Source organism: Idiotropiscis lumnitzeri, chromosome 1 (genome assembly GCF_059441095.1).
Source record: "Idiotropiscis lumnitzeri isolate Australia: NSW breed Sydney's pygmy pipehorse chromosome 1, RoL_Ilum_1.0, whole genome shotgun sequence".
Taxonomy (NCBI): Eukaryota; Metazoa; Chordata; class Actinopteri; order Syngnathiformes; family Syngnathidae; genus Idiotropiscis; species Idiotropiscis lumnitzeri.
Window position 1 is genome coordinate 2,187,854 of NC_142391.1, and position 26,813 is coordinate 2,214,666.

Here is a 26,813-nt window from a genome sequence, read left to right on the forward strand (position 1 = left end):
TTAATTGGTTATCGAAATAGTTGTGAATTAATTGGATGATCAATAAATTGTTGATTAATCAATGAATTGACTCTCATGTTGAAACAGATACGCTGAGCTTTCCTGCTGGCTGATCTCTAAAGAAAGCCAACTGCGACTACTGAGAAACCGAGCGGGCGATCCGCGGAAATACAGTCAGGTCAAGACGAGCATCACGGTACGTTCACGCCCACGTCAAAGCGGAGCCAACCCGTCGCCGTCGGCATCATTACTTTGGCCACGTTTTCTCGCTTTGCGCCTCTGCAGGAGCTGAGGAACGACGCCGAGCTACAGGAAGGAAGCCTTAGCTGGCTGAAAGCCCGCATGGCCGTTCTGATCGAGATCTGCGCCGACGGCGACGCCCAAAGGCAAGGAAGCGCCCTCAGCAAACTCTCGGCTGACTTCAAGGGGCTTCTCTTGTCTCTCATAGAGGTGGGTGATTAGCTGCCCTGCAACTCATCACGCATCGTTTCAAACATGCCAATTGATTTCTTTTTAGGAAAGGGGCGCAAATTGGAACGGCATTGTGCTCTCGCCACTCGCTTAGTCTGTGAACAAGCTTCTGACTAGAAGACATCATGGCTTCTTTTAAAATCGATTGAATAACTTGCTGCAAATGCAACGTACAACAAACTTGAACTCATTCACTGCCATTGACGGGTATAGACGTCGGTTGTGGTTTCCTGAATAGAAAACATTCAAGATGTTTTAGTTTGGAGTTCAAAAACATTCAGGCTGTCCCCGTTTTACCTTAAGCGTAACAAGTTTGTCGATTTCGTCACACTGATTTGATTGTAGATCAGGGGTGACAAACTCAAATACACCGTGGGCCGAAAAGTAAAACTTGAACAACGCCGCGGGCCAGCATTTAATTTTTTTAAAGACAATATAATTTTTTTATTAGAAGTGGTTTTATTAATCCAATACAATATTTATTTTTTTAAATGAATATTATCATTTTGAATGTAAAATGGTATAGTCGTCATTTGGTAGAGCCTCACAGGCCAAATATAATTACATGGCACCTATGTTGTAGATTTACGTGATTTCACTCTTTTCACTCTCAACAAAAACATCTTTGACATCCCTCCCTTTAGAAAAATAGTTTTGTCCTTTTTACAATTTCAGCCATGCTCACCCACGCTCATCTTCAACATGCGTCTTCCGTGTGTTTCAGGCCGAGAAAATGGTCCTGGCTGTGGGTGACTGCGTTCAGTTTCGGGAGGAAGTGCAGACAACTTTGGACGATCTTCTCCGAGCTCAGAAAGAAGCTCAGGCTGACGTCTCTCGAATCCTGGATTGCCCCACAGTGAGGGAGGCCCAGCAACTGCTGCTCGTTCACCAGGTATTCTGCTCGGAAAAACCCCCGCCCCCGCCCCCCACGCATCCCCCGTTCCCAATGGACGTCGCAACGTCTGTCCGTAGCAACTTCTGAAACGGCTGAAGCTGAAGAGGAAGGATGTTCAGCAGTTGATCAGTCGGGGGCAGCAGCTGCAGGCGGAGGAGGGCCTGGGAGAGACTCTGCAGCAGGACCTGCACAGCCTGGAGAACACGCTCAGCAAAATGGAGCAAAACATGGATTCGCAAGAGCAAAGCCTTCAGGTGGGCCGACACTTTTTACAAAGACCTTATTGTGTGCACTGATTTTTATTTTATTGTATTTTTATCTTCTCAGGTGACTCTGGCAGCCTGGCAAGAGTTTGACAGCCAGCAGGAGGCGGTACGCCAGTTTGTGAGCAAGGCCCGATCCACGACCGAGCGAGACCTGAACTTTAGTAGTCCGGAGAGCCTGGCGGTGGAACTTGACCAAGCCAGAGTGAGTCAAATTTAACTCCTCGGTTTAGCTTCATAAACAGTGCGGATTTTTGAATGGATATTAGTGAGGGGGGGGGGGGGGTGAAAAAAAGAAAAACAAAACGTCTCCTCTTTTTTCCAATGCATTACAATAGACGTTATCAATGAGCAGATTTTGACCGGTCCCATTTTCCACACGATTAGAGGGGCTTGATTCTGATTCATTTAGCAGATGCGATTAGCCATTGTGCACAATTCATGAGTTTGACAATTTTTTTCCACCTTGTTGGAATTAGTTAAGATAAGATGTCCTTTATTAGTCCCACAATGGGGAAGTTGCCAAATAGATACAAATGAAACCCTTAATTAACAAAGTGGACTCAACACAGGTTTGTTTTTATATTCAAGAAAGAAGATGCCAAAGAAAGAAAGTGGTTCAAGTTTTGTTTCCGATAATTTCTCAAATTGTCTGGAGTTCAGGAAGGTCTTTCCGCGAGCATAAGGCGCACTTTAAAGTCGCAAATTTCCCCCAAAACAAACGAGGCGCCTTGTCATACGACGCGACTTTTATATAGACTGAGCAACTCGCTCGATCATCGGTCCTGATCCCCTTGGGGCATTTCAGAGTGCATGTTAGCACACCCCGCTCGCCAAAGTACGATACACCGATGCTTCGAATTGACTGTGGCAAATACATCATCTGGTGATGATGCAGGAGGGCAGCTGTCCACGATGTTGTAGTCTGTCTTATCATTTGTGTTATTGCAAGCAAGAAACATCGCAAGTTTAGACAAAAAAAACCCCCAAAAAAACACACTGCCCAAAGCACACCACTCACATCTCTCTAACCAGCCATGTGATTGGCTGAGACTGATAATCTCCCAGAATGCCTCAGAACTATTTTTGTGTTATTTTTTATTTCTTTTGGGGATATAAAGGACATGAGAGATGCATGTTTTGTGTTAATTTTATTTCTTTGTTTCATGGTTTGCTTGTATGCTGTTCTGAGATATTTATGGTTTTGATTTGAAACCATGACTCGGGTGTGGTGACCAGTAACATCCCTCCCCTGACGTAGTCAATTAGATCTCTGATCGGTCTGAGCTGAAGTGCTGCTTCGAACACAGTTCATCTCGTTTCATTTGATCAATGCTTAACACCTTACGAAAATACGAACCTGCTAATATTAATAATTGACATTCTGTCACGTAAATGCAAAAGCTCATCCTATTAACATAAAATAATCCTTCAATGTATACTCTGAATTTATGCATTTATAAACGCATGCGGAATAATTTGTAATTCAGGTGCTCCTGAAGCAATGTGAAGCTGAAGCCTCGCACATGAACACCTTGCTCAAGAGAGCCACGGAAATCCAGCTGGGCCCGAAGAACAAAACTCTGCTCCTGCAGCAAGCTCGCTCTCTCAGTGATCAAGTGGACAAAGTGGAGGCTGGCCTCAAAAATGAGTACGCTTAGTTTCATTATTTTCTCGAACGCACTCGGGGATGGGGGAAACATTTGAAGCTGTTGTGTAATTGCTTTTTGTGCTGTAGTGTGAAAACGGCAGAGGAGATGAAGATCAAGTGGAATGGATTCGGAGCTGAGTTTGAAGCTTTTTCCTCGTGGATATCGGACAAGGAAAAGCAATTGGACACCTTGAAGGGTTCCGGTTTGGAACTTGAGCAACAGCTCAACACCGTGAAGGTACTCAGACATTTTTACTAATTTTTTTTTTTTTTAGTTGGGCCGGACTAAAATCAAGCTTTGTTAATCGAACTCTTTTTTAAAATTTGTCACACCCCGACCCCCGCCCAAAAAATGGCCGTCCGGCCGGGCCGGAGGGTTAGACCGTTCGACTAGCCCTAGAAATTGTTTTTATGTTTAGTTTGATATTAACTCATTCAATCCATAAGACGTATATATACGTTTTTAAAATTGTAGTCCCTGCCTCCCAAAGACGTATTTATACGTCTTAGCCTTTTTTTTTTGGTATCATAGCTCAATGTTTTTATCCAGAAAAAAAGGCTGTGATTGAGTTGTTTCATCTCGTGAAAACGGCTGGGGTTGAATGAGTTAAACATCCACCACAAGAGGCGATCAGCAGCTTGAAACCCCGTTTGAAGCACCGTGTTACCGTGCGTTCAGGTGGTGGAGACGGAGCTCCGGGAGCGTGCCGAGGTTCTCTCCGGACTGGAGGCGGACTCCCAGGATGTGGCGAAGTTCGTTTCGTCGGGCGAGGCGGCCCGCATCAAGGCCCGCTTGACCCAAATCGGACGCTACTGGGACGAGCTGAGGGAGAGCGTGCAGCAGCTCGACGGGCAGCTGCACGAAAGCTTCTCGCACCAGCAGAAGTTCTCGCAGAGCTTCCAGGAGGTGCTCAAAAGGAAATTCTTCTTCCAAAACGCATGTTCGGTGCATTGAAGACTTGTGCTTCCTCTTTTTCATTCCAATTATTTATTTTTCTGCTTTTTTTACATTTTTCTTAGGTGCAAGCATCACTCTGTGAGCTACAGTCCAAGCTGGAAGATCCAATCAAGTCGTGCAGTTCCTCATCGGATACCTACAGAGCCCTTCAAACCCACATGGTGCTTGATTTATTTATTTTTTTACCTGTAGTGATCAAATTGAAACTTCGCAATCCATATATCAGGTATGGGCAACCTAAATGACAAGATGGGGCTGCAATCTTTTGTCTTTTGTCCGCGCACTTTTGAACCAGCTATATGACAAAAATGCCATTTTAAATAGCAAGAGAAGCAATCAAGAAATAACCGCTTACTGTGGTTTTTTTTTTTTTTCAGTATCAAGGGCTCGTTTCTATAAAAATTGGAAAAAAAAGCAGCAAAGCAAAATTAAGTGCAAGAACTCAAGCCAACATATGCAACACTAATAAGCGTTGACAAAACATCAGTAGCTAACGAACTGTCAACGGTTCTTGCTGTGTGGACTTTTGAGATCGCTGTTATCAAGGCGACTTCGGTTGAAATCTTCACGGCAGGCGCTTGGCGAAAAAAACTCGTCAGGTCGCTTTGGGTTTACAGTCGGTGAACATAAAATCTGCTTGCTATTTTACCTGAAAGACACAAATTCAGCGCTGGCTTCTTAACAGCACCCGCTCTCGCTTGTTCTCTCATGAAGACGAACAATCTTGGTTGTGTTCTTTGGCGATGTCTGCCATCTAGTGGGAAACACTGTTATTACAACTTCCAACTGATCAACTACAGTAAACAATTTTGTTTAAAAAAAAAAAAAAAAGAGTCAAGGGCCACTCCCCTCGCCTGTTAGTTGCCCCTCCTTGTTCTATGTGGACAAAAGTTGCCAACCCGGACCAACTGCTCGCCTCGTCTCGTGTCGTCTCTTTGCCAGGACGTCTCTCAGCAACTGGAGATGCTTAAGGGCACTTTGCTCTCCCTGTCAGCCAGCGCCCGGAGACTCAGCCACAGAGAGAAAGCGGACGCGACTGTGAAGGCGCTACAGAGCAGCTTTGAACAAAACACTCAAGAAGCCAAGATCAAGCAGAGCACTCTGGAGACCCTGCTAACGTTTTGGCAAAGGTGAAAAAAAAAAAAAAAACAACCTTGGGAGTTCAATACCGTCGTGAATTGACTTTTGACTGTCCCATTTTCCGTCATTTATTCATTTATTTTATTATTTATTTATTTTCATTCTGCTTAGTGATGTGAGCCAAAATTGTCCGGTCGGAGTGAGCCTCGCATATGTCACCGTTTGAGTGCAGTGAAAAAAAAAATGTAGCAACTAAGCTTCTATATGTGTGCATCTTGTATGTGTGCAAGGAGCTGCTGTAAGCCACTACTCACACTCACGCGCGGACGAACTCGACCTCACGTACCTTAAAGCAGTGCTTCTCAAATAGTAGGACGGGCCCCCCCTGGGGGGGCGCGATGCAATGCTGAGGGGAACGCGTGTGAACCTGGGGAACATGCCTTTTTTCCACCGTACTATAATAAAGTGCAATTGCACTTCCACTCCACTAGTTGGCAGTGGCGCTCTCATTGCCCATTTTGGCAACGAAAATGCTATTATTTATAGTTGCGGCGGAAAGTGGGTGGTGGGGGGGGGGGAGGAGCGTGAGAAGCACTGCCTTAAAGGGACACGTTCACTTTTACTATGATAATAACACTATAAATCCACTTTGTTTCCATGCATTAGCAACGTTTTCCTAAAATGGCTTCTTCAACCTGCGTACATTGCTCCAACAATTTTTTTGTCATAAGAAAATGAGCTGAAATTTTTTGCCACCTGTTTTCCACTGATGTGGATTGATGGGCTGCAGGTTTGAGAAACAACGTTGCAACTTCATTTCCTGTCTGGAGAGAAGCGAATGCGCCGCCAAATCTGAAAGTCGGTGCCTGTCGGCCGACAAAGCCAAGCTCTGCGGCGAGCTGCGCGACATGGAGGTACGTACATGTCATGCTTTCTTACCTAACCTGAAAAAAAAAAACAGACAAACAAATGTCTGTTTTGGAAACTAAAAATAATGCAAATTCCTCTTCAGGCCTTGCACTCGGAGGTCAAGACGTTGGAGCCGTCTCACGCCGAACTGGTCTCTCTCGCGACGTCGCTTTATCAAAATGCACCGGATGAAACGGCAAGCCATCTGAGGGAAGAACTTGACGTCCTGCAGACGAGACTACGTGCCCAAAATGAAGCTCTTCCTAGAAGGTGTTGAGACATTCCTTAGCTCAGACGACCACCGAGTAAAAACGAGCGCTTTAATGGTGCCAGTAAACTTAAATCATTCTTTTTGGCTTCGATTTCCGTCAATGGCAGTGTATGAGTTATCTAAACTCATTTACTGTCAAGCAAAAAGTAAAGCAAAGAAAATGGCGCCGTGTGTCCGTCAAACAACCACCTAGCTTAGCCTATTCGTTTGCTACTTTAATGCTAATGCTAACGTTGTGGCGCGACAACACTTTAAGTAACAGTTTCAACTAGTGATAGACCCATTATCGGCGTGGCCGATTATCGGGCCCGATATTTGGCATTTTGTCGATTATTGAGATCTGCCCTTTCAAGGCTGATAAATGAAACAATGTTTTATTTTGGCTCGCTGCAGCACACATCTCTCTCTCTCTCTGCTGTGCTGGTGGCCCTGCCTGCAGAAGCAGATTGGCCATCTGAATGGTTCTTTGTGCGGTGGGTGGTAGCCAATCAGTAAGCTGCCTGTTTGCTACAGGAGGCAAATGGCAACAGATTTTGCCGAAATTTGTCGACGCCATTTTACCCCTTTTTTTTTCAACAAATGAATTTCGGTTTCAAATATCGGTTATCGGCCTCATTGACTACTAATAATCGATATTGGTATCGGCCCTTAAAAAAAAAAAGCATATCAGTCTATCACTAGTTTGAACACGAACTTCATCCTTTGCAAACAACCCAAGTATGTTTTATGCTTTTATTTTCATGCTGAGGCCGGCCGGGGGGGCGGGGGGGGGGCAAGGCAAGGCACGCACAAGTGTCAAGGAGGATTTACTTACAAATCATGAAGCATCTAATAATTGCCATGAAGGAAATTCTGTAGTTTTTTGTCTGTTTTTTTTTGTCCTCCAGAATTCAGGAGCTCCAGAAGCACCAGGCCCTCTTGGAGGAATTTGACCGCGACCTTCAGAAATTCTCTCAGTGGAGTGATAGCATGCTTTCCAGTCTCCACACAACTCGCCAAATCAGCGTCAGCGACCTGCCCTCGGCCAACGCGAGAATAAACGTAAGTGACACCACACACGTTAAACCCTCTTGAAGATAAACCGTTTCAATTCTACGCAGCTCGTCGCTATCGGCGGCAGGGATTGGTCTTGATCACTGTGCCAGATTTCTTTCTTCTTGTAAAATTAATTCTCCTTCTTAAATGTCTTTCTCCTCGTAATTTCTGGTTTCCGCCATTGTTTCAATTTAAATAGCGTTTTCTTTTTTCCTTTTCTTTTGACTCATCTGACCTTTGAATGAAGGGCGAATAAATGATTAGAATAATAATAATAAAATATATAATTAGAAAATGTTTGAAACTGTATTTTTTTCCCCCCAAAGCCTTTTCTCTTTTGATTTCCTCCAGTAACATTCAATCAAATTCACCTGTTTTTTAAATAAAATAAAAAAAAATATATATATTTTTATATAATCTTGGAAGAAGAAAGAATGAATGATTTTGCATATTAAATTCAGTCTTGAAGCCCACTTTTCCATTTTGTATTTTTGATGTGAGCCTACGAATTACAATTTAAAAATGTGGTAGTTTTTTGGGGGGAATTTAAAAGAAAAAAATGATAGAAGGATTAAATTCAGCATTTGGGGCCCAATAAAATTTTTATTTATTTATTTATTTATTTTTAAGTTGAATTGTAAAAAAAAAATGGAAATTTTCCACTATTTTTCTTTTTGTCAAATTAAAAAAAAAATCTAAATAATCAAATTTTTAACCTGAAACTTTTTTTTTTTCTTCAAAACTTTCCTCGGTAGGACACCCAGACGGCCTTGCAGAAGCAAGCGAGCGCGAAACAGATGTTAGAAACTCAGGCGGAGACTCTCTGTCAATGGTGCGATCCCGGTGATGCGCAAATCCTCCGTAGCCGAGTGGACAGCTGCGTCCAGCCTTACCTGGAGGCTCGGCACGTCGTCCAGTTGCAGTCGGAGTGCCTGGAAAAGCTCGGCGCCTTCCAGCAGGCGCACGGCGCGGCCGCGGCCGTGTTGCAAGGCTTGCGGCAAACCGTGGAGCGCGGCGGGAGCTGGGACCGCGGCCGGGTGGAGGAGCTGCAGTGGGAGCTTTCCGCGGCGGTGCCGGAAGTGTGCCGGCTGGAAACGTTGGCCGTGGATCTGGACAGCGGCCTCTGTAAAAGCCACCTGCGCATGGGCGCCGAGGAAGGCTCCCGAAAGTCGTGCCGCGCGCTGGCCGATGGGCTCAGCGCCGAGCTGGATGCGGTGAGGAACCTGCTGGGGACCAAGCAGAGCGAAGCCGAGGCTTTGGGGGCTCTGTGGACTTCCTTTCGACAGCGGAAAGAGCAGCTGCTCAAAGCTGTGGAGGACATTGAAGAAAAAGCCGACCACCAGAGCTTGAAAGAGCCCAGCCTTCTTGCTCTCCAGCAGAGGTAACAACATGCTCAGAGCATTTTTTTTTTTTCCAGAACTTCTCGAATTGTACAGCGGTGCCTCGAGGTGTGAGTGACTTGACTTAACGACTTTTTGAGTCGTTCAGACTTTTTATTTTTTTTATTTATTTTTTTTCCTTTTGTTGAGATACGCGTGCTGTGTCGTGATAGTGACTCAACGCTCTTCACTACAAGCAGCACTTTGGCTCATAAAATTGGTCGTTTTTTTTAAAAAGAGGCTGCTAGTTGAAGCTAAGACCAAATCAGGCGTGTGCAAACTACGGCTTGTGGGCCACATGCGGCCCGTTGAATGTTTTTATCCGGCCCGCTGAACTTGAAAAAAAATGAAATGAATAAACCTTGTTCATGTTTTATTTTCTAAATACTGTGGTGTGTCAAAGACATATATTTTGTTGTAATGCGCTTGTTGATTATCATTTAGAATCAAATGTATTTGATTGGCGGGTTCTAAAATTTGACAGAGGGGCCCGGACCAGGAGCAGATGGATGGCGTGTTTTGGTCACCTCACCTCATCGGAGAAAAAAAATACATTTCATTTTAAATGAAAGTGAACAAAAGCATGACAACAAAATATCTGTTTGACACACCACAGTATTTAGAAAATAAAACATGAACAAGATTTTTTTTTTTTTCACGTTTGGCGGGCCGGATTGAAACGTTTAACGGGCCGCATGTGGCCCCCGGGCCGTAGTTTGCCCATACAGTCGTCGGGGCACACCCTGGACTGGTTGCCAGCCAATTGCAGGGCACACAGAGACGAACAACCATACGCGCTCACACTCACACCTCTGGGCAATTTCGAGGCTCCAATCAATCAGCCATGCATGTTTTTGGAATTAATCCTGGACAGAAGATCCTGATGGTCGATGTTTATAAAAAAAAATCATCCCTGATTTCGAGCTGCACCGCGTTCCTGTTTGTGCCAGGTTGCGCTTCTTCAATCAGCTGGAGGACGAGCTGCAGTCGCATCAGCACGAGGAGCGGTGGTTGAGGGACAAGGCGGACCAGCTAGCTCAGCGAGACGCAGAGCTAGCCGGGGAGGCGCTGAAGGAAATCAGCCTGCTGGAGACCACGTGGGAGGACACCAAGAGGCTCATTACAGAGAGGTACTGTGGGAATGTGTTTCTACGTCTGAAACAAGCCAACACGTTACAAACGGCGGGCCCTGCCAGGAATAACGAAAACAAACCCAAAAAATAAGAATTAATGCGACCGCTAATTGGCCCACACAGGGTTCAACAATTCTAAAAAAAAAAAGAGGCTTCAAGCTGTTGAATTCACACTTTTCCCTCCTTTGGCCATTGTGGTTTAAAAAAAATCAAGAATATATTTCAGATTTTTTAATGGTCGCCAGTTCCGACTTTCTGGTGTGTTAGCGCTGCCCCCTCACGAGTGAGTAACCAATCACAAAACACGTTCAACTCCTTCAACGTAAGGACAGCGAGAAGGCCTTACTGTCATCAACTCGTGATCTGATTGGCTATCGCGACTGTCTCGCGACTGTAAAAGCCTCCGTGAGACACAGAACAGACGCCCGCACAATTGTATGTGAAGGCCTCGGCCGCATCGTGCGTGCTAATGGTATTATGAAATCTGCCTGGCAACACGAGCTCTCTGAATTCTGATTGGATAAAAACTTTCACCTAAAAATACAACACTATGACATCAACGTGAAGAATATGATCATGATTTCTTGATTATATTAGGCCAACAGAGAAGCTGTTGCAGGCCTTGACCGCCCACCACTGGCTAAATACAATCTATATTGTGGCGTTACATCCCCTTAAGCAACGGGTTGCACACGTATACGGGCAATATCATAATACTCACCGTCATGTGTTCTTTATCCTCTGCGAAGAACGATTAGTGTTACTGCTGTACTGATGAGCTGAGATGAGTTTGAAAGAGGAGCACAAATGGTCATTCAATGGATGCCGTGTGACAAAAAAAACCGTTTCTTTATTTGAACAGACAGGAGCAGTGCAATGTTCTCGCTCAGCTCACGAGAGAATATCAAACGCTCAAATCCGTCATCGGCAGCATTATGGAGAGCGCCGAACCTCTGTTTGATATCAGCTCTGTTCTGAAGGACCATGAGGAAACCAAGCGATCCCTAAGCAAGGTCAGAACAAAGCCCGAGTTGCTATTCGTTGACCGTCAATTGACACGTCGCGTTTCGTTTATGTAGCACGATGCGCTGAAGACGGCGATGGCCGACAAGCAACAGCAACTGGACCAATTTTCCAGCAAAGGAAAACAGTTGGTGACCGAGCTGAAGAAGGTGCCAGAGTGCGACTCGCAAATGGTCAGAAAGGATATGGAGGCACTCGTGGACCAGTGGCTGGATGTACGTAAGAGAAGTCCGTCGTTGGTAGGAATCGAAAAATCGATTTAAAGTGATTAAAATATACATCAATGTAAAAAAATCAATAAATAAAAGAATAGATCTGGAAATTTTGATCACAAAAGGATAATTAATGATAACAATCAAATCTATTGTGAATTTATTTATTTTCATATTTACTTCTGGCACTAACAAAACAAAAATGAGTCATTTATTCAGTTTTTTTTTTTGCTATGTTACAAAAAGTTGCTCTTTGTAACAAGGACAAAATGCAGATGTTAAAATAAAAGCATATTTTAGTTATAACTCATTCAATCCGTAAGACATAGATATACATTTTCAAACATGTAGTCCCGCTTCCCAAAGACGTATTTCTACGTCTTTGCCTTTTTTTTTTTTGCGTCATGGCTCCCTGTTTTTATAGCATTAGAACACAATATTATAAAAAAAATCAGTCAAAATCCAGAAAAACCCTGGAATTGAGGGGCTTCCTCTCGTGAAAATTTCCAGGATTAAATGAGATAAAATGAGTTATTCATTTAAAAAAAAAATGACTCGAAAAATCGAACCTAATCTAAATCGGCAACTGAAAATCAAATCCACGCTTGAGCGAATCGTTACATCCCTAGTCATTGGTGTACTCTGGAAACAAATAGATCACTGTTTCCAAACCACTCTGCCGTGGGAAATTATCCAATCCGAAATCACCGCATTTTTCAGACTATGAGGCATTTTTAAAAAAATGCTCGGTGGATTCTGAGTGGATCAAACGAAACCCTCAACTCAATGATAACTGACTGACTGACTCCGTCCCACAGGTGTCGGAGCGGGTGGACGAGAACCTCCAGCGCCTGAGGCAGAGTTCACTTCTGTGGGAGGATGTGCGTCAAATTGCAGACGATGTCGCAAGCTGGACCAGCAGCTGCGTGACAGAACTGAACGAGAGTCTCAACAATCTCAATGACAGCCACAAGGTGTCAGCCAGGCTCTCGCTGCTTCAGGTAAAAAAAAAAAAAAAGAAAAAATTCAATGCAATCGTAGCGGATACAACACAATGAAAATGAATAATAATCATCTTCATTGATACAACACAGTCCAGATCATCTTGATTAAAAAGCTTGTATAATAAATAATTAACAAAAAAATCATTTTGGAACCATGCGGCTAATACTGCGGTGCGGCTTTTCTGTGGATTTTTCTTTCACCGGTAGGGGGCGCTCTTTAGTTCAGAAAATACGCTAAATAAATCTCGATTTTTTTTTTTTCTCTTGGGTCTGTTCTGTTTTAGTGAGCAAAGTTGTTGCCGTGTTAAAAGGCACTGTTTTAACAATCTGTTGATGTACCTTTATGTGCATTCACAATACAAAATCGTTCTGTACATGCAGTAAACAACACATTTTGTCAACATAGAAAACTGAGGCTTATATAGAGGTGTGCCTTATAGTCCAGAAAATACGGCAATTAAACACATATAAACATGTTGTTAATGTATTCCAATTTTTTTTTAACACGACTATAGACAAATGTACAATACAGAAGAATTGCACTATAGTGGCATCATGAGTTTGGACTAAGTGCCAAATACAAAAATTAAACGTATGTTTGCGATATGCATGAAATAATGGAGAGTATCAATGTACGTCTGTACGGTCAATAAAAGTATAAAAGAGGTCAAAGGAAAATTGGCATTTTTGCTGGTTGCGATGCGTCCTGGCATTGGTTTGATGCAATTATGCTTCACATCGGCAGGAACAAATGGGCGAGAAGGAGCTGCGACTTGAAAACCTGCAGAGCAAAATGGCAGAGCTGAAGAGGAGCAGTCAAAGTCAGGAAACTCCTCCAAAACTGCAAGTACGTAGACCGATATCGAAGAGAACCTTCCAGATCAGTGCTCGCCATCCCTTTCTAAACTACGTTTGGCTGGATTCGCACGACTGTCTTAAAAAAATAAACAGTTAAGCATGACACTAAATGTAGTTGTTGTAAGATTGAAGACTGAGAGGTGACGCTTAGCTTGGCTGTGATTGAAGTCGACTGTGACCACTCCCACAGCGGCGCTGCTGCCAATCTCTCAGATAAGCTGACCGCGCTTGTCTTCGGATTTGTTCTTAACTGTACCAAAATATTGATCATGAGTAAATCTCCTAAAAAGAAGTGTACTTTGTTTGTCCAGTTGCTGGAGAACGACCTGAAGAAGAAGATGGACTCGGTTCAGAAACTGCTTGGGCAGGCGCGGGGGAATCTGCAGGACTTCACCACCCAGAAGAAACTGCTGGAAGATTACATTGCACAGATGTCCACTTGGCTTAAGAGCATGGAGGATTCCTTGGTGTCCTCTCCCGCCGGTTCGGATCCCGAGGACATCTGCCGAGTAAAAGTGAGGCTCTTATCCTCTTTGACAAGGTCGTCCAATTTATTTATTTATTTATTTTGCTAGGAACTTCAGAAAGAGCTGCAAAATCAACAAGGAAGTATCGACTCCACCAGAGAAAGCCTGAACAACCTGTGTCGCAAATATCCCTCGGAGGAGCTTTCCAGTTTGGGGTCCGCGCTAACCGAGCTCATCAAAACTTACGAGTCTGTAAACCAGGTCTCGGCCAGGACTTTGGCGTCGTTGCAGAACGGTCTCCAGCAGCGGTTTAACGGTAAGAAACGGAATCACACAAGAGGATTCCTAGCATGAAATCTTTTTATTTGATCCGCAGATCTCGTTCAGGAATTCCACAGCTGGCTTGTGGAGCAGAGGGAGATTGTCAAAGAATGTTGCGACCGTTCTGGCGACACCCACATCGTCGAACGCAAGTTACAGAAACTGAAGGTACGGCCAACCGCCGTTGACGTGCCTGAAAGTGAACATTGCAAAAAAGCGATTTGAGACGTTTGAGACTTGCTTTTTGTTTTTCAGGGTGCCACGGAGCGCATGGAGGAAGGCAAGGTGCATCTCACACAGGTCTGCGAGGAAGGAGAGAAGCTGCTGCTCCACCTCCCCAAAGCCAACGCCGGCCAGGTCCAGCAGCACCTGTCCTCCATCCAGCAGGACTGGGACGGCTTTGTGGAGCAGTGCAGACAGAACCAACAAATCCTGGAGGACAGCGCATCCCTCATGAAAGGGTAAAGCCGAGCACAACTTGAACCTTTGCGTGTCTGAACGTCTAAACGCTGCACAAAGTCGTTCTCAGAACATCAAATATTTTTGTCGTCTGCAAAAATCACACATTTGTAATTAATCCGAAACTTTACATGTCCTAAAACGGACCCTTGTGGAACGCCACAAGTAACGTTTAGGCGTTGCGGTTATGAGTCCGCGAAAATTCCCACTGCATATTTTCTATACATCCAGTTATTTCTTCTACTAACTCGATTAATGCCATGGAGGTTGATCTATTTTGTGTAAAACCATACGGACCCTCCAGTAATGAATTGTTTTTCAATTAAATTGTCAAGTCTCTTGAGCAGGGCTCCTCATTCCTGTTCTTTGAGGGCCGGTATCCTGCAGGTTTTCCAATTCTCCCAGCTGCAACACTGCGGATTCAAATGATCAGATAATCAGCAAGGTCTGCAAAAGTTAGATAACGATCAGCAGGGTAAGATTTAAAACGCGCAGGACACCGGCCCTCGAGGAACAGGGTTGAAGACCCCTGCTCTTGAGAGAGAGAGAGAGAGAAAATGGACCACAAATTAGAACTAGAAGACGAGTTAACTTACAAAACATTCTGAATTGCAGTTTTTTCACGATGTCAACAAAAAATATACATCAGAATCGCTCCGATAGAGAAATCCAGAAGGTTTTGAACGTTTTGGTTTCAGGTTTGAGGGTCGCCTGAAGAAGCTCAAGTGGTGGTTAGAGCACATGGAGAAGAGGATGACTTCAGATCTGCTTGAAGCCAAACAACGTGGTCCGGAGAAGGCTTTGCTCCAACAGGTGGAGGAATATCAGCAGGAAGTGCTCAAAGAAAGGTGCGCATTTGAAACGTTTGTGTTGTCGCAAATGTACTCACTCGCTGTTTTTAAGCCATCTGTGCTTTGTTCGAGTACCGTATTTTCCGGACTATAAGCCTGTTGGAATTTATCTTTATATCAATGTTAGAATTTAACTTTAACCCAATGTAAACTCAAATTAGTAATCTGACTCCAATTTGCGACCTTCCCCAACACTCACTCATCCAACAATATGCGCGCTCGTTCTGCAATAGAAAGGTATCAGGAAGCCGGCATTTTCACACACGAAGTGGATTTATTCCCAATACAGATTTCCTACATGGCACCTAGATCTCGGATCCCTCTCAATACAAGTCTACACCTCTCTTGCCACCAGCGAATGTGTTCTACCTCCGAGTTGCCCAGCACTGATTCATACTATACAACATGCAAATGGCACAGACAAAGGCATCCTGGCATGATTCTATTGGCTATGTGTATTGCAGTTAACTTTAGCTCGCTCTCATTGGTCTTTCTCCTCCCGCCGAATCCCGTGGCTCCTCCTGCGTGCGATTCCCCGATGGCCGCTCCTTCCCGGAGTCATCTCGTCTCGCTCAGCGCCTTCTGCTTCTAAAACATTCCATTCTTGCACAACCCCCGCAACCAGTTTCGCGCCACCAGTCACACTCTCAGCATTTTACAATATCACATTTTCATACATTGGATGCACCAACATCTAATGAACTATGTTAAGCTCAAACTCTTATATTCCTTTAATAGTCAAAAGTATGAAATCCTTTAAGTGTAACTGAAGTTTAGACCATGCTAATGACCAGACACTCAGAGGAATGCAGGAAGATTAGATCACAGCTGCACCACAGGAGGTGTGAACGAGACCCCTCTGAAACAATGGACTTCCATGCCAGGATCACAAAAGTGGCTCCGAGCAGTCTAACCTTTGTTCAGTTTTAAATTGACTGCCATTTACATTATCCTTTAATCCCTCTCATGACCTCAGACATCTGAGGTCATCACTTGAACACCTTATTTCATTGCTGCACACGAGCTCGACATCACTTGCCATAAAACTAAAACACATCAAACAATTAGTAAAAGAATAAGAATCAGTAGAAAATTTCCTTCCCTCCTTATGGCCTCAGGTCCCCGAGGCCATCTTTCCATACTCACATCCTGGACTCCCGGAGGGCCACGGCTACCTCCGCCTCCTGGGGGTCCTTTTGAGGGATCATCATGTACTGACCACCCGGAGGGAGTGGCCCCAACGTGCGTTCTATTGTCTTAACAGTTAATGATCTGATACATGGAATACAGCAACATCCGCATAACACCATAATAGCGGCAAACACAGCGATAGAAATCAGTACTGATGCAATCAGGCTTTTATATTTACCAAAGATGTTGAACCAGTCAGAATACCAACTGGTGTCCACACCTGAGTGCTCCTTCATTTTGTTACTTAGCGTGCGCAGACCCTCCAATGCCTTGGTAAGGCGACCGTCAGGAGATGTATTGTTGGGAATCAGAGTACAACACTGATCCCCAAAAATACCACACACCCCTCCTCTTTCGGCTAACACCATATCTAAGCTTATTCTGTTCTGGAATGCCATACGAGACGTGGCAGCCAATTGCTCATGCACTGCCTGGAGTGCTGAGGTGGTAAAATTCGCCAATCGTTGGACATTATAGTGGACATAATTAATCCGGTCCACATTTTTGTTTACTGTAACGAACAGGAAAAGGCTCTCCCATCCTGCCGCAATTTGATCCACCAATTTATACTCGTCAGGGATCCCTCTTGGAACTCCAATTGCATCTATATACGTGGGATCTCCTGCATTCAACCATTCTTGCATGTCCCTTCTCTTCCTGTTAAGGAAGGGGATTCTTCCCCATTGTCCAACACCTTCCCACTCCGTTTTGGCCAGATCTAAGGCTGTCACACTAACTGGCATGATCAGCGTTACCAGGGCGCACTTACCTGAGGCATTGGTGGGAAGCCTATCGTACAGCACTTTCTCTCCACACCACAGCCAAACATCATCACGAGCGAGAGGGATTCCTACTGGCAAAGACACATTTTCATTACACCATGACTCCTGGAGATTTCCAATCCCAGGACCAGTCCCATTTAACTTTTAGGCAGGTGAACTTTTGTTTTGCAACTTGGGTGTCAAAAATAGGCTCTTTCTTTTTTATTCCCACATCATTCCATGGGTGTGTCCAATTAAAATTGTACCCAAGTGTTCACCTGTGTCGGTTGTTTACATTTCAGATTTAGCAGTAGTTGTTGTGTCTGTGTCAGCGTCTTACCATCATCTCGCTCTGCTCCATACCATACCATTCCATTACATGCTCCTTTCGCTCCATCACTTCTGTCATCCCGCATCCTATGTTCAAACGCAAACATCGTCCACACAAAGCACACGCCAGCAGGTAAAATAGTCAATAAGTTAAACATTTGCATCGTCATCGTCTTTGTTCAGACTCGAAAGTGTCTGACTTTGATCCAATTCATGCCATCTACACATTCCCTCTCTTGACCTGCCCGTCCGGGCAGTCAACCTCTAAGCTCAACCATGGCGGGCACAAATACAGGGGCCGGGCGCAACTGTGAGTTATGGTACCACTTCTGTCCCGTAGTTCCCAATTGGATGGCGTGTCAGGTTCTAGCCAGAACTCTAAACTGTCCTTATCAGCGAGATCGAGTCCACCTCCGGGAAAGCACCCGGAGGTTGATGTACGGAGCGATGTCCGACTCCAGTGATGCTGAGTTCACTGAGTTCAAATATCTAACTGTGTTCCGAGATTACAAATTAAGCCTCGAGCTAACGCTCCAATTTTGACTGTTAATTGACAAATTTTAAAGCAACACAAATGAAATAGTAACCATTTATGCTTAAAATAAAAAATCCCAAAACTATAATAACGCAGATACCGAATTAAACCTCTATTTTTAATTTTTATTTATTTATTTATTTTTTTTTATGGGAAGAAAAGGTGCTCTACAAGACATAGACAGCTCCAAGACCGCTGCAGTCTTCACCTCCTATTGTCTCATGATTGGCTCAATCCACCTACAGGCTGTGCCCACACTGATTCTGTCAACTGGGGGAGGGGTAGAGACAGTAAAAACATCGCGGAGCTGTGGAGCCGAGCCCCAACTCAGTCGGGCCCTGGGTCCACAACACCTCTAGCAGAGACACACACAGAACTACCATTTCCGAGCGACCCTTCCCTGGAAATTTTGAAATTTAGTAATGTTCCCAAAACCAAAGAATTTGTAGTCGGTGCTGATATATGATCTCCCGATTGTGCAACAACTATGGGGTCTAGACCTCTAGTATGATGACGCTCATCAATATTCAATGCGATTTGTGGCTCGGCGAAAGTAAACAATTCATACCATTTCCGCTGCTCAGGGACAAGGCACGCGTGCGAGGCAACGCCAGTAGACATAACAAATATATAATTCTAACGCAAGATGCACTCATGACTAAATTTGGATGAGTGCATTTTTGATAAACCAAATCATGTTTGTGATCACATGTACAATGTGATATGTCAATTGGTGAATTGAAAGGGTGGCGGTTGCTAAACCACTCAGACCAGAGCAAGAACAGGGCATACCTACCGCGGGAGGATGGGAACCAGGTTTCAGAGCTGCCCTCAAATGTTTCAGTTCAGTTTAGCCACTGGGAAGGAAGAGAGCACGACATATGCTCCCTCCGACGGATGTGCAGAGTCAAGTTCAGTCCCATCCGGGAATGCCACTCGAATTCCAGTGTTCGTTCAGTCAATGGCAGTGACTCAGGCACTCTTGAGAGTCCACATGGCTCAGTGGGGGTTGCGGAAGGAGCTCATAGCTCGCCCCAATATCCAGCACCATCGAAAACTTGTCCATCCACCGTCCCCGGACTGCTAGGACCTGCTAGTCCTCGAATGCTGAAGCTCCGCTGCCCCCTGTCATGGAATGGGGTACGAGCGGGTTTGTGTCAAGTGCGTTGGGAGTGGGTAACGGTGGCGCCCCCTGCGCTGGTGGAGCTCTTTGTGACAGATATGGCACCGGAGGATGGCACATTCCAGAAAGTGGCTCGGCATGGACAGCTCATCACCCAGTGACCCCACACCCCGCAGCAAGTGCACACCCCACTCACAACCCCCGTCCATAACCACCCGTACCTCTGTTACTGCAATCCCAACCTCGTTGACTGGCCTGCTATGGACAGCAGCCAGTCTGCTGTGGCGCTGCGTCACCCGAACCTTGCCCAGAAGCAGCAGAAGTGGAAGGAGCAGCTGCCTCCTTTTTTCTTATCTCTCTTGGCCTTCTAAACCTGCAAGTACAACAATTTTAGTCACGCTCCTTAATCCAATCCCATATATTCCTTTTCTGATGTCGTGCAAAGTTAGGTACAAAATGTGTTCTACTAGGCCGATTAGCATTTTTTCATTCATGGACTATTTCGCCTGATGTCTGCCACTGGAAGGTGCACGCCCTTGTGGACGGCCAACTGGAACAGCTGTGTAATGTCGACATTATTGGATGGGTCACTGCCGGAAGTCTCACTCCATTCATGTCTCGCCCTGGCCACATAGACCAGGCCTGTCTCCCTTTTCCCCACCTGAAAGACACAGCAACATCGACCCCAACGGGCCAGAAATATCTGATGCACGGCACCGCCAATCTCACCTGAGGTGTTCCCATTTAGCTGGTGACCATCATGCTGGTCAGCAGATCTGGCCTCGGCCTCAAGTGAGGACAGTTCCTCTTAAATAAATTTTGTCCCGCTTGTAACTCTGTATAAACCTCTTAGTCTGGTGTCTCCTTTGTAGGAGATTTCAACCAACGTGACCTCTTTACAACGTGTGACCTCTTTACAACGTGTCGAATAAACCAATGTTGACCTTTCTGCTATCTTTACAGCTGTGAGAGCTGTTACTAACCCCTCCTTCCCCCTTGGGTAATTACGAATGTCTTATCTTCAAACTTCTTACAAGCACCCAGTATCCTGGCTTTACTAGATTACTGCCCCTGCTGGGAGACAGAAAGATCCTTGTCACTCTAAATTTGCGCCTGTCTTTTGTTTTCCTAACACTTTTCACATATGGTCAACTAAAGTTGCTTCAACATCTATTTCCCATTTGTTCTTAAATTTGAGGTATTCTATAAGTTCTTCCAAACAGTGTTTTACAATGTCTTAGTCCTAAATACAATGAACTACGATACAATGGAAAATATCAGAATAACATTCATACATCCAACATGAGACACGTGCTTGAGACCACTTCAGGGTCATTTTCGTCTGAAATATCTCCTCTACAACAACTTACCCTTGCGTTAAGTGAGTAATTTTCCATAAAAACAGTGCCACTAATTCGACATTAACTCCAAGTATCACTGCTGTGGTGCTGTATTATATGGAAAAGTCTAAACAATCCAAGAAAATTTTGCCCTATCCTGGACTGGGTGTGTGTTCTCTAGTCGCGCATCCAATGTGAATAATAATAACTTCTGTGGAGCACATGAGCAGGCTAAAGCAACAACTATATCTTAATCTGTACCGTGGACCCTAAATTAGAATATCTTATTTCTCCCTCCTTGTTGAGGAGAACCTCCGGGATGGGCGTGGTGAGGCGCTATTTGAAGCATTCTCCGGCCTTCTGGTCACACTGGTCACATGTCACCTCAAACCTGTGGACAGAACTGGACGAGTGGCACTTGCCAGTGAGAATGAGAAGGGGTAAATTATCTTCCTTCCAAAACTTTCAGTTTTGCATAAATTTTGTGTAATAACGTCAATCAACCATTCACTTGATGCTTGAATTTAATTACTCCAATCTTTCTCCAAAAACAATTTGAAAATCAATACTCGGGAGTGCAATAGGGATTCAGGTTGATCAGGCCTGTCCACCCATCGCATCCTAAGTACTGTAAGGGCTTGCCGGTGACCTCAAACAATTGTCTGTCCTGAGGCCCGTCCCTTAAACATTCACTCACACCACATATGCATCCAAACACTTTTTCTTTCACACTTTCATTCACCAAACGATACTTTCCAATTCCACACAGAGACCCCTCCCTTGGCGCGTCCGCCTTGATTTCACTGAGATTTGTGCTGGCAGATCCATAATTTTGCCTTAATTTAGCCAGCGTATGCCAAAATTTACAACTGTGGGTCTCTGGATTTTCCCATTCACTCCCCGTGAAGTTGTTTCTCCTCTCCTGGACGCAGCTGACGAAACTGCACCTGTGACATCAAACAGCTCATAGATGCGAATGTTAGCAGTCTGGTATTTATGGAATGATGTCATATCCTCTAAAATTGTCATGTCAGCGTTCGCGTCGTACAGTCAAAAAAACATCTGTCTTCCACCTTTGTCACATTTAATACACATCAGTTAATAAATCATCTACAAAACTATTTAGTCCAACTTTAAATTTGGTAAACCAATCTCCAATGGCTAGATATTCCCCTTTCCAAAGATTTTCTTTCAACATGTTCATAGAATACTTCACTTAAAACTTATCCCAAAACCATAATCCCTTTGCTTAAAATTTAAATTTTAATAAGATTGTCGCCGCCCTGCTGTTCCTCAGGCATCCCCTGCATGTTTCAGTGTTTAACTTGTGTTCTAATTCCCTGCTAATTTGTATTTATTGTTAGGTTGAATACATATATTTTATCCCGTACCATACTACACTAGCACTGTAAAAAAAAACTGCTCCACACCTCAATGAGAGGCAGATGCCTGAAGATTAGATCAACGTCTGCAACATCGAGGGGGGTGCCGCGACACACCTCTGAAACAAAAGGACTGTGACCTTCTTACGAGAGCACCAAAAGGCATATCTTCCTTTTCAATCAGTTAACGACTGCCATTGATGCCTGTTTTTCCTCTTGTGTCTGAAATGTTTACATGTTCCTGCTGGTGCTTCCCCCCCCGGGTCCAGCACGGGCGTCTCCACACTCCCCTGCTGTTCTCCGCGCACCCTCTCTCTCATTATTCACAGCCTGTTCGATCAATTGTATGGTCGCTGGTGCCATCCGTGAATCGTTTTATCTTTTGCATCTCAAACCATTCTGCTCCCCCCCCCATTAATGGCGCCGTCGGATCGGGCGGCGGCTCAAACACATACTGTTGCGAGTCTGGCAACTGTGGATAAATGCCTCTCAGACATTCCGTCTTTTCTTCCACTTTTTCAATCACTTCATCCTCTTTCTCTGACTTCCTCCCCCTACTTTGGAACGAGCATCTAACTTCAAAGAGCTGTTAACTCTTTGTTAGAGCACACTCATGATTTTACGATTACACCTATACTCATTGCCTTCTGTAAAATCTTTCTCACTCTTATTTTTTTTTCCTTTAATTTTCCAAATTCACTGTAGCCTTACCAAAGCCACTCAACCAATCAAGGTATCAAATCACAAACTACAAAGTCAGGAACCACCTATGCTCTTGCAAAGGTTTCTCATGCTCTCAAAGCTTCATTCAATTATGATTTCATAACACCAATCTTTTTTTCTTTGTGTCATTTCCATCTGTGCATTTCATTCCAGTTACTAATTACAGTTACCTTAATAGAAAGACCATCAACTCAAGTATGAAACATGAAATATTTATTTCTTCAATTCCTCCTTACAGCAGACCCTAATTCTTATCCTTTTCATTTGTTCAAGTCACACCTTCTTTAATACTGCCTGTTTCAACATCCTCCTTTCAATGGAACATTAATTGTTCCTTTCTCTTTTCTTATTGAACTTTCAATCTCTACACTGACACAATTTCTTCTCTTTTCTCTAGCTTTCTTTCTTTCTCTTTTCTTATTTCATCCCTACTTCATGTTTTTCTTCTCTTTTTTATGTTTCATTTTTATGAATTTATCCTTAATCTCCGTGCCACACCCGGGACCCGAGACCACTATCATACTTCCTCTCCTTCGCCATCTTGAAATCAAAATCCACTCGTGCGTGTCCCAACCACTTTTACGCAGAACAATTTTAGCCTTCACATTCACACAGCTTCCACACAGACACGTAAATCCCAGATTTTAAACCGTGTCCCGATACGTAAATCCCAGATTTTATACCGTATCTTAACCACGAATAGTTCCAAACTATTCTAGTAGGTAAATCCCAGATTTCAGACCCTTCTAACGTCCACACTGTTACACTTTTTATTTTATTTTTTTTTAACTATACTACTTTACTTTTGCGCCATTCATTATGCTAGAAGGTAAATCCCAGATTTTACACCCTAATAGCGTCCAACACTTTTACGCTTACTACGTTCCGCTCCTCCTTCCTCTTATAATTTAGCGTTGCCAATGTGCAGAATTTGAAAGGGTTCTGCTTACCTTGTTTGACTGTGGGCCCAAGAGGAAAGACGGTCGGATGTGTGGCTCTTTTATCCTTTGTCAGGTCGTCACCTGGTGTGGACGTGGGCCCCAGGCCCGAGTCTCAGACTCTTGTGGTTTTTCCTGAAGCCCCAGGCTTCCTTTGAGCCCCAGGCTCTTGAAGCCCCAGGCTTCTTTTCTTTTCTTAGAGTCCCAGACTCTCTTTGAAGTCCCAGACTTCTATTACCTCTCATGCATCACGTCGGGGTCACCATAAATTGTTGGAATTTATCTTTATATCAATGTTAGAATTTAACTTTAACCCAATGTAAACTCAAATTAGTAATCTGACTCCAATTTGCGACCTTCCCCAACACTCACTCATCCAACAATATGCGCGCTCGTTCTGCAATAGAAAGGTATCAGGAAGCCGGCATTTTCACACACGAAGTGGATTTATTCCCAATACAGATTTCCTACATGGCACCTAGATCTCGGATCCCTCTCAATACAAGTCTACACCTCTCTTGCCACCAGCGAATGTGTTCTACCTCCGAGTTGCCCAGCACTGATTCATACTATACAACATGCAAATGGCACAGACAAAGGCATCCTGGCATGATTCTATTGGCTATGTGTATTGCAGTTAACTTTAGCTCGCTCTCATTGGTCTTTCTCCTCCCGCCGAATCCCGTGGCTCCTCCTGCGTGCGATTCCCCGATGGCCGCTCCTTCCCGGAGTCATCTCGTCTCGCTCAGCGCCTTCTGCTTCTAAAACATTCCATTCTTGCACAACCCCCGCAACCAGTTTCGCGCCACCAGTCACACTCTCAGCATTTTACAATATCACATTTTCATACATTGGATGCACCAACATCTAATGAACTATGTTAAGCTCAAACTCTTATATTCCTTTAATAGTCAAAAGTATGAAATCCTTTAAGTGTAACTGAAGTTTAGACCATGCTAATGACCAGACACTCAGAGGAATGCAGGAAGATTAGATCACAGCTGCACCACAGGAGGTGTGAACGAGACCCCTCTGAAACAATGGACTTCCATGCCAGGATCACAAAAGTGGCTCCGAGCAGTCTAACCTTTGTTCAGTTTTAAATTGACTGCCATTTACATTATCCTTTAAGCCGCTAATTCTTTCCTCAATTTTGAACCATGCGGCTTGTACAAGGGTGTGGCTCTTCTGTGGATTTTTCTTTCACCAGTAGGGGGCACTCTATAGCTCATAAAATAGGCTAAATAAATCTCTTTTTTTTTTCTCTTGGGTCTGTTCTGTTTTAATTAGCCAAGTTGTTGGCGTGTTCAAAGGCACAGTTTTAACAATCTGTTTAACGTACCTTTATGTGCATTCACACAACAAACTCGTTCTTTTTTTTTAACATAGACGACTGCGGTTTATAGCCTGGTGCGGCTTGTATATCTTTTTTAGTTGTTTTTTTTTTTTTTTTTAGAGCTGCTGCGGTTTATATACAGGTGCGCTTTATAGTCCGGAAATTACGATATTTATTTTTCCCACGACTTTTTACTTTGACTCCCTACATTTCAAAACAAATACCTGTTCAACTTTGTCTTCTTCAGTGCTTCTCAATTATTTTCGGTTAACCCGTGATTCATTTTTCTCCTTTAGAGATTCCTTTGAGCGCTTGTGTCAGGAGGCGCAGGCCCTGAACGAGGGCGGGCGGGGCGACGGCAGCGAGACGCGCGTGTCGGCTCAGCTGCAGTCGCAGCACCAGGTCTTGCTGCGACGCGGGCGCGAGAGGCTCCGGAGCTGCCAGTTGACTTTGCAGGAGCAGCAGGCCTTCGAGGAGACGCTGCAGGCCACCTGGACCTGGCTGCACGCGGTCCAGGAGCGTCTGGCCTCGCTCAACAGCACCGTCGGCAACAAGGAGACGCTGGAGAAGAGGCTCCTTCTTGTCCAGGTCAGACTGAATGAGACGCTAAGCGAGAGAAAAATGGTGTGGCTAAAAAGTGGGTGTCATGAAAATAGTTTTGCTTTGATTTGCAAGCTCAAATTTGAGATCTGAATGCTGACAAAAAAAAATAACATTCAAACATCGCCCGCCCCCAAAATAAAATCAACTAAAAAAAAAAAAACCCTGCTGATTTTTTTTCCATTTTTTTTTTCCATTTCTGTTGTAAAGTAAAAAAAAATACTAATGGACAAAAGTATTGTCAAGCTATATTATTATTTATAACAGAGGTCTTCAACCACCGGGCTGTGGCCCAATATCGGTCCGCCGGCCACTTTGGATCGGGCCGCACTGATGAAAGAAAAAAAAATACTTGCAGTACTTCTGGTTTATTTGCGGCTAAAAAATTATAGGCTTCTCTTCTCTCTGTTCCATCCATCTATTATGGACTCATGACTAGTGGTCTAATGGATCATCTTAGACCCGTGATCCGTTCGGACCAAGCACCACGGTTCGCGCAATGGCAGTCGCTAATTTGGGACGCTAGTTAATGACACAAGTCTCCGGCGTTCGTGGCTACTACTTGCTAGCAGCTAGCTGTTAGCATTAGCCACAAGTGACAACCCCCCCCAAACACCAGTTGCCGGTCCGCAAATTCTTGGCGTTACAGGAAAAGAACTTGAAAACAAATATTTTTCAGCAAGTTAGTGAAGTCGGTATTCTTACGTTTGCCTTGATGTTCGGCTAGGATATCTTGCTGATGAAGGGCGAAGGCGAGGTGAAGCTCAACATGACGGTTGGAAAAGGGGAACAAGTCCTCAAACACAACAGGATGGAAGGGCAGGAGGCCATTTGCGCACAGCTTCAGAGTCTGAAAGACGCCTGGGCCAACATGTTGATCACTTCCATGAGCTGCCACAGGTAAAAGGGATGAGACGATACGCGCAAATGTTCCGTCACGGCCAATTCTTACCCGTTGAAGAATATTTATCTCCTAAATTTCCACACTTGAACATTTTCCACTTCAAAAAGTCCTGTTGAAAAGAATGGAGACATTCGAAAGTTTAACTAACGTGTTTGACCAGTTGAAATGGTTCCAGATTTATTCTGGACATATTTTTCATATTCCCCAGATTCACACATTTTTATTCATTTACATTTTTTTTTTTTTTTGTGTTTTTTGGAAATTGATTTTCTCGACCGATTGAAAGGCATTCCAACTTCAAAATGTTCAAATCCAAAGCTCCCAATTGTCACGGAATTATATATTTATTTTTATTTATTTATTTATTTATTTTTTTGCTACATTTGTATTATATATTTTTTGTTGTTCTT

General features: G+C 44.1%; 1 protein-coding gene across 6 annotated transcripts in view; it reads left to right on the forward strand.

The window, feature by feature from the left end:
- The window catches only part of syne1b (spectrin repeat containing, nuclear envelope 1b), a 124,230-nt gene that overhangs the window by 27,378 nt on the left and 70,039 nt on the right, over positions 1–26,813 (forward strand). For all 6 annotated transcript variants that reach the window (XM_088310156.1, XM_088310160.1, XM_088310158.1 and 3 more), the window contains 26 exons: positions 88–196; positions 286–450; positions 1,196–1,363; positions 1,444–1,620; positions 1,694–1,834; positions 3,120–3,280; positions 3,368–3,518; positions 3,960–4,187; positions 4,301–4,399; positions 5,181–5,368; positions 6,109–6,232; positions 6,331–6,497; positions 7,386–7,539; positions 8,289–8,914; positions 9,863–10,042; positions 10,908–11,058; positions 11,125–11,283; positions 12,099–12,281; positions 13,030–13,131; positions 13,454–13,657; positions 13,718–13,925; positions 13,986–14,098; positions 14,186–14,391; positions 15,088–15,237; positions 25,196–25,487; positions 26,227–26,399. In XM_088310156.1, coding sequence (XP_088166282.1) covers positions 88–196; positions 286–450; positions 1,196–1,363; positions 1,444–1,620; positions 1,694–1,834; positions 3,120–3,280; positions 3,368–3,518; positions 3,960–4,187; positions 4,301–4,399; positions 5,181–5,368; positions 6,109–6,232; positions 6,331–6,497; positions 7,386–7,539; positions 8,289–8,914; positions 9,863–10,042; positions 10,908–11,058; positions 11,125–11,283; positions 12,099–12,281; positions 13,030–13,131; positions 13,454–13,657; positions 13,718–13,925; positions 13,986–14,098; positions 14,186–14,391; positions 15,088–15,237; positions 25,196–25,487; positions 26,227–26,399 — 4,779 coding nt within the window. The remainder of the gene's footprint in view (positions 1–87; positions 197–285; positions 451–1,195; positions 1,364–1,443; positions 1,621–1,693; positions 1,835–3,119; positions 3,281–3,367; positions 3,519–3,959; positions 4,188–4,300; positions 4,400–5,180; positions 5,369–6,108; positions 6,233–6,330; positions 6,498–7,385; positions 7,540–8,288; positions 8,915–9,862; positions 10,043–10,907; positions 11,059–11,124; positions 11,284–12,098; positions 12,282–13,029; positions 13,132–13,453; positions 13,658–13,717; positions 13,926–13,985; positions 14,099–14,185; positions 14,392–15,087; positions 15,238–25,195; positions 25,488–26,226; positions 26,400–26,813) is intronic.